The sequence below is a fragment of the Gekko japonicus genome, unplaced genomic scaffold, assembly GCF_001447785.1.
Source record: "Gekko japonicus isolate JY-2015 unplaced genomic scaffold, Gekko_japonicus_V1.1 scaffold1353, whole genome shotgun sequence".
Taxonomy (NCBI): Eukaryota; Metazoa; Chordata; class Lepidosauria; order Squamata; family Gekkonidae; genus Gekko; species Gekko japonicus.
Window position 1 is genome coordinate 459,759 of NW_015164710.1, and position 6,873 is coordinate 466,631.

General features: G+C 49.5%; 1 protein-coding gene across 1 annotated transcript in view; it reads left to right on the forward strand.

The window, feature by feature from the left end:
* Positions 1 to 6,873, forward strand: part of LRP1 (LDL receptor related protein 1) — a 491,602-nt gene that overhangs the window by 430,932 nt on the left and 53,797 nt on the right. Inside the window, exons 66-69 of the mRNA XM_015409543.1 lie at positions 2,266 to 2,385; positions 3,414 to 3,536; positions 5,156 to 5,281; positions 6,207 to 6,323. Of these exons, the coding sequence (XP_015265029.1) occupies positions 2,266 to 2,385; positions 3,414 to 3,536; positions 5,156 to 5,281; positions 6,207 to 6,323 (486 nt within the window). The remainder of the gene's footprint in view (positions 1 to 2,265; positions 2,386 to 3,413; positions 3,537 to 5,155; positions 5,282 to 6,206; positions 6,324 to 6,873) is intronic.

The following is a 6,873-nucleotide window of genomic DNA, read 5'->3' on the forward strand; positions in this document are numbered from 1 at the left end:
GTGGCCAAGGTGAGAGGGTGCCACAGTTTGCCCTCGAGCTTCCTTCTCTCTCCCACTGTGGAATTTTTTTTTGGGGGGGGGGACATCATGGGATCCAGGAAAAGAAAGCTCAGAGGGTATGTAATCACCTTCAGAAAGCATTGAAATGCCTTTTGAGTTCCCTTCTACACAGCAAAGCCCTGACCTGGATGGCTAACCAGATCTGGTCAGAGTTCCCTTGAGGCTGGCCTGGAAACTCCAACTGGTACAAAATGCAGAGCAAGAAAGCTTAGAAAGGCCCCTAAGGGTGGTACTTTCAGCACTTCTCCAGTCCGTCCCCCGTCCTGCTAGCCCCGTCCTGCTGTATCCCACCTAGGTCGTGGTGAGGTCCTTACGGGGACACTGCGCAAAGCACATCTCCGGTGCTGTGTGAGCTGCATTGGCTTCTGGTGGAGTACCAGATCAGATTCAAGGTCATGGTGTTGACCTTGAAGGCCCTTAACGGCTAGGGACCTACATACCTCCAAGACTGCCTCTCCTGGTATACCCTTAGAAGAGTGTTGTGTCTGGGAAATCAGAATTTATTGGTGGTCCCTGGCCCAAGAGACATCCACCTGTCCTCAGCCAGAGCCAGGGCTCTCTCTGCCCTGGCTCCAACCTGGTGGAACTCTCTGCTAAGTAACACCCAAGTAACATACAAACATGCTACAATTCCGCAGGGCGTGCAAGGCAGAGATGTTCCGCCAGGCGTTTGGTGGAGGACAGCGACAGTCCCATCTTGGCACTCCCATCCTCCTCCCCTGTTCCCCTCCCCCCATGAGAGAGTGGCACTGTTAGGATTTTAGCGTCCTCTCCAGCCAACCTAGCAGTTTGAAAGCAAGAAATTGCAAGTAGATAAATAGGTACCACTTCGGTGGGAAGGTAACAGCGTTCTGTGCGCCTTGGTGTTTAGTCATGCCGGCCATATGACCACGGAAACGTCTTCGGACAGCGCTGGCTCTTCGGCTTTGAAACGGAGATGAGCACCGCAACCCTAGAGTCGGACTAAACTGGCTTTCGAGCAAGGGAACCTTTCCCTTTATAGCTAACTAGATTACTGGATTGATCAGATTGGTTATGATGCCTTGCAGTTTTAGCCTGATCTGAAATTGTTTTATGCGATGTTTTATCTGATTATGTTGTGCACCACCCCGAGCCCACTCCTACCGGGGAGGGCAGTTAATAAATAAATAAATAAAATTTCGGAGGCAAAGCCGGGTTGACCATGGTTAGTACTTGGATGGGACACCACCAAGGAAGTCCAGGGTTGCTACGCAGAGGCAGGCAGTGGCAGACAGTGGCTCGGAATGTCTCCAGCCTTGAAAACTCTATGCGGGATCACCGTGTTCAGCTGTGATTTGACGCCCTTTCCGCCACCACCACAGAGGTGCACAAATGTGGCTTTGTTCTGTAGCCATGTGTGCTTCCCCTGGCTTCTGGGAGAAAGGGTAGTAATAGATGTATAATCAGTCAGTAATGCAGTCCTTAACACCTGAGATTGCTGAACTTGGATTAAACATGAAATCGCTGAACTTGAGTTCATTCACAAATTCAGAACAATGGACCTTCCAGGGCTGAATAGGGACATGGGTTTCATAGGCTGTGTGTGTGTGTGTGTCTGTGCACACGCTTGCCTGGAAGTCATGGTTGATTTATGGCGACCCCTGCTGGAGACTTGGACATTTTTCAGAGAGGTGGCTTGATTAGCCTGCCTCTGCGTCCTGCGTCTGGTGTTCCTCGGAGGTGGCCCTTCCAAGGACTTGCCAGGGTTGGCCCTGCTTAGCTTCCGAGATCTGAGGAGATCGGGCTTGCCTGGGCTATCCAGGTCAGGGCGGGACATAAGATTCTTATCTCAATGTAGATGCTAACCTCCTGGATTTCCCACCCCTAAGTATTTCTCCCCTGCTCTCATCCAGCTGATTACATTTTGCATTGTCCCTTTGCATCCTGTCTCCCTCCTTTGCAACACCCCTCCCACCTCCTGACTGGGATATAAGGGCTCAGGGATCTCCATCCTGACTTGTATCTGAGGAAGGGAGCTTTGACTTTTGAAAGCTCATACCCTGGAAATCTTGTTGGTCTTTCACATTTCTACTGTACTCGAATCTTGCTCTTCTGCTGCGGACCGACACGGCTACCCGCCTGAAACCACCTTAATACCAGCGCTTCCCACGAAATGCCCAGTTAAAAATCCGAGTTCAAGTTAAGGGTTTCCCTTTCAGAGCGTTTCCGTTTCTCTTTTGACAGAGGTGCACGTCTGCCTGCCCAGCCAGTTTAAGTGTACCAACACCAACCGCTGCATCCCCGGCATCTTCCGTTGCAACGGGCAGGACAACTGCGGTGACGGAGAGGATGAGAAGGACTGTCGTAAGTTGTGCCCGGAAAAGAGGACGGGAGTCTCGCTTTCTGGTGTCCTTTTGGAAGAATCGTTGTAACTGAATGTGCTGTGCCAAGCCTTCCAGGACAGAGAGCATCGACATTGTCCAGGGCTGGTTTGGAACCCAGGGGACCGCGTGTCTTCTGGACTTAAAATGATCAAAAGTTCCACACCAAAATTATCACCCAAGAGGTTTTTTTGCCATTCACGAAGCCCTGGACGTGATAAACGTAGGCTACATTTATCACATATTTTAAGCAAATGTCCTCATTTTGCAAAGTTCATTTTCTTGGTGCGGGAAAAGAGTTCTGCAGGTCACCAAAGCCCAGATCTCTTTAAATCCCTCCTCTCAGGGGATTTCACTGTACCTTTGCATCCTGACTACCTTCTTTGAAGAATAGAAAAGAGATTGGATTTATACCCCATCCTTCACTACCGGAAGGAGTCTCAGAGTGGCTTACGATCTCCTTTCCCTTCCCCTCCCCACAACAGACACTCTGTGAGGTAGGTGGGGATGAGAGAGCTCTTTCGAGAACTGCTCTTGAGAGAACAGCTCTGAAAGAGCTTGTGACTGACCCAAGGTCACACCAGCAGCTGCATGTGGAGGAGTGGGGAATCAGACCTGGTTCTCCCAGATTAGAGTCCGCGCTCCTAACCAGTACACCAAACTGGCTCTCTTTGCGACATCCCCCTACTTTCTGACTGGGCTTTAAGGGCTCAGAGATCCCCAGTCCCCCCTTCAGTCCCTTCTTTGGCATTTGGGACATTACAAGGTAATACCAATGCATACTTTGGTGCCGCAGTCCTAAGGGTTAGACCCATTCTTTAGCAAAGGGTGCTGGAATCCTGAGGATGTTGAATTGCACTCCCAGTACCGGTTTCTGCACCTAAGTGGTGGACTCAGAACACACAGTCTTGATCATTGCCAAACAGTGTCAACAAGCCTTGGTGGGCCGAACTCCAGCCTTGTTCTGTTTTCTGAACAGCCGTTTTCTTTGGACTTCCCTTTCCTTTGCAGCGGAGGTGACTTGTGCCCCAAACCAGTTCCAGTGTGCCATTACCAAACGCTGTATCCCACGGGTGTGGGTGTGTGACCGAGACAATGACTGTGTGGACGGATCTGATGAACCTGCCAATTGCAGTAAGGCACTTCGGCGTATCTTGGGAACCCTCGCGAGGGTCTCTGGCCTTGGGAGGGAATAATGGGTTTGCTTCAGAAGGCTGTAACTTCTCGCCGGGGATTCTCAACCTTTGTGCCTTTGAGGAGGTGAGCTGGGTCCCTGAAGCTTGCTCGTTCTGCAAGAAGATGTTTGGAAGGGTCTGCTGTGAGATTTGCCAGAGCCCCTTTAGCATGGGTCAAGTGCACAGATCGGGTCCCTCTAAATAGAGGGTTTGGGGTTGCAAATGGTCCATTTCAGAAAGTTTTGCTTGGTCCCTCTGTCTCTATCCAGGAAGTTGTTGTTCTCTCAGGGATACAGCTTCTCCTTTTACTTAAAGAAAACCTAGAATTCCGCTTTTGACATAAACAGTCAAAAAGGCATTCAGATTTATGTATTTTTCATAAACTTTCCCCATTTTCTTTATTTCAGCATCTGTAAAATTTGGATTTCCCCCCCTCCCCCCGCTCAAGGGGCTTCTGGGAGAAACTTTTATAGGAAACATTCTGTTTTGCAGGCCGAAACGAAATAGCAGTGGGCGTGGCTAGGCAAAGAAGTCTTATTGGACATGGTGAAAGAAACACGGGAGGACATTCAGAGCTTTAAAGCCTACTTCTTCCTTTCCCTGCTCCAAAACCCCGCAGCATTTTGCCAGAAACCAGCTTGCCTTCCACTGCTGATCTTCCCTGGCACTCACTGGGAAGGGGGGCACTGGGCGCATCACATTGGGGACATCAGGGGCGATATTGCACTGGGCGCATTCTAGAATGTGTTCTTCGTTTCTGAGGGCACGGAGCAACTTCTGGTCAAACTGGAAGTGCCCCCCTGATGTGATGATGTCACCCAGAAGTGACACCATCACATTGGGGACATCAGGGGCGATATTCTGCTTACTGGGCAAAACTCTATTGACCTCAAAACCATAGAGTTTTGCCCAGAAAGCAGAGCCTCCCCCCCCGATCCTTGGCATGATGACGTCACCTGGAAGTGACATCATCATGTTGGAGATGCACTTCCTGTTTACCCAGAAGTTGCGGGCGGGGCTTCCCCCACCGGCCAGCTGGCCAGCATCGGGAAGGAGCCTGCCAAATCAGGGGATCCCCCACTTGGGGGGCTGGGATCCATAAGAGACCAACAAGATTTTGGGGGTATGGGCTTTCGAGAGTCAAAGGTCATACCCTGAAAATCTTGTTGGTCTCTATGGTGCTACTGGACTCATATCTAGCTGTTCTCAATTTATGTGAACTTGATAGCACACTGCATAAACTGAGTTGTGCTCTATACATATTTCCAGGTACTTTACGCCATTGAGGGGGATCTTCAGCAGACAATATCAAAAGGATTCCCTGCAGCTAGAATGTTTGAAAGCTAGCGGTCTAGTAACTTGTTTATTAAAATCGAAGGTATCATTTCTCAAGGGTCTGAATCTTGCAGTAATTATTGTATCCCTTGAAATGTGAAGTCTCCGAACAGCCCTTTGTGGGAAAAGCAGGTTCCTGTGCCTCCCCTAACCTCATTTGGAGGGCAGACATATGCAGCTGGCTTCCAATAACATTAACTGACTCCATCGTTGATTTTTTCCCACCCTTCTCCATTCTTCTAGCACAAATGAGATGCGGCCTGGATGAGTTCCGATGCAAAGATTCAGGTCGGTGCATCCCGGCACGTTGGAAATGTGACGGGGAGGATGACTGTGGAGATGGCTCAGACGAACCAAAGGAAGAATGTGGTAAGTTAAAGAGGTGGTGGTCTGGCTGGCTGAGCTGATACCGATTAGGAGAGTGGCTGGCCTGCTCAGTGCACTGTCGTTTTTTGCCTTAAAGAGTTGTCAGGACCTTGAGAGAGAAGTCGCCCAGTTGTCTCACTCACTTTCCTCATTGGATCTTTGCACACCTAGACAGGAGATCTCAAGATGAAGGTTATAGCATGAGCAAAGCTTTGGGGACTACCAACCATTTTGCCTGTGATGTATCCACACAGCTGTGGTTTCAGAGTTTGGATGCCGAATAAGCACTTTGGATAACATCTTTTTGAGTACCTGAGATATTATATTCTGGACTGTCTCTGTCACACTGCGCAACTGATGGCACAGTTATCTTCTTGTGTTGAGCATGGGAACGGACCTGTGTTTTCCTAGGTCACTTTCGGCTCTCCCAGCTGTGTGCTAGAATACTCAACTAGAAGGATGGGAAGCTACCATGTGGATACAGTTTGTCTCTCATTAAAGACAGATTTCCACATTCTCATTTTCCTTGTTTTGAAATTCCTGTTGCCTTGGAGGGTGTTTCCTGTTCTGCACATGTTTTGCTGCCCCTAGTGGTTGATTCAGTATTACATCTGTTTATGTCAGGTGTATCTCCCTGCAGATTTAACTTGCAAGTTTTTATGCTGGGGATAACCTGATGTAATATTGAATTGACTACTAAAGGGAACAAAACCCATGCAAACAGAAAGAAACCCACCCTGAAGAAACAGGAACTTACAAACAAGGAAAATGAGAATGCAGAAAAGTCTTCAAACTACCCCATGAAACCTGATGCCGGAAATGCGTATGGGATTTGTTGGATATTGCTTCCAGTGTATTGATGTCATCTTTTCCCTGCCCTTTCCTCTCTCCCTCACCCCCCCCGCCCAACTGCATCCTTCATTTTCAGACGAGCGAACCTGTGAGCCGTACCAGTTCCGATGCAGGAACAACCGCTGTGTGCCCGGCCGCTGGCAGTGTGACTATGACAACGACTGCGGAGACAACTCGGACGAGGAGAACTGTAGTATGTGCTCCCTTCAGTGCCACCCTTTAAATGGCAGAACATTTTCATGTAGGGCAGGGGAAGGGGGCAATGGGATGGAGGTGGTCTCCTGTCTGCTCAGGGAGGCTGGTGGCATATCCCAACCTGGCTTGGAAGAGGTAAAACGAGCAGAGATAGACAGGATAACTCAGGCTTCCCTTCACAGGGAAGCAGTTCAGTGGAAGGAAGCAGGAAATGGCATTGAGGCTGAAACGAGCAGGAAACAGGAGATATTCTAGGGGAGGGGAGCTTTTCAAGCCACGGAGTGTTTTCCGCTCTGGGGGTAATTTTGAATAAGGAAAGCATCAGAAATCCTAGCAAAATAGTGGTCGAGCCCTGTCTCCCAGTGCTGCCGTGCCCACAACCTTTTCCTTCCAACTCTGTGCCATTTCTTGCACTCATCAGTCAGGAGTAGCTATGGGGGGAAATCTTGACTTTCAGGAACTTTCCAGCTTGTGGTGAGAGCTAAACCAGATGAGATTTGGGGAGCTCCATCTCCAGAACTCCCGGTGTGTTGTCCCCCCCCCCCAAG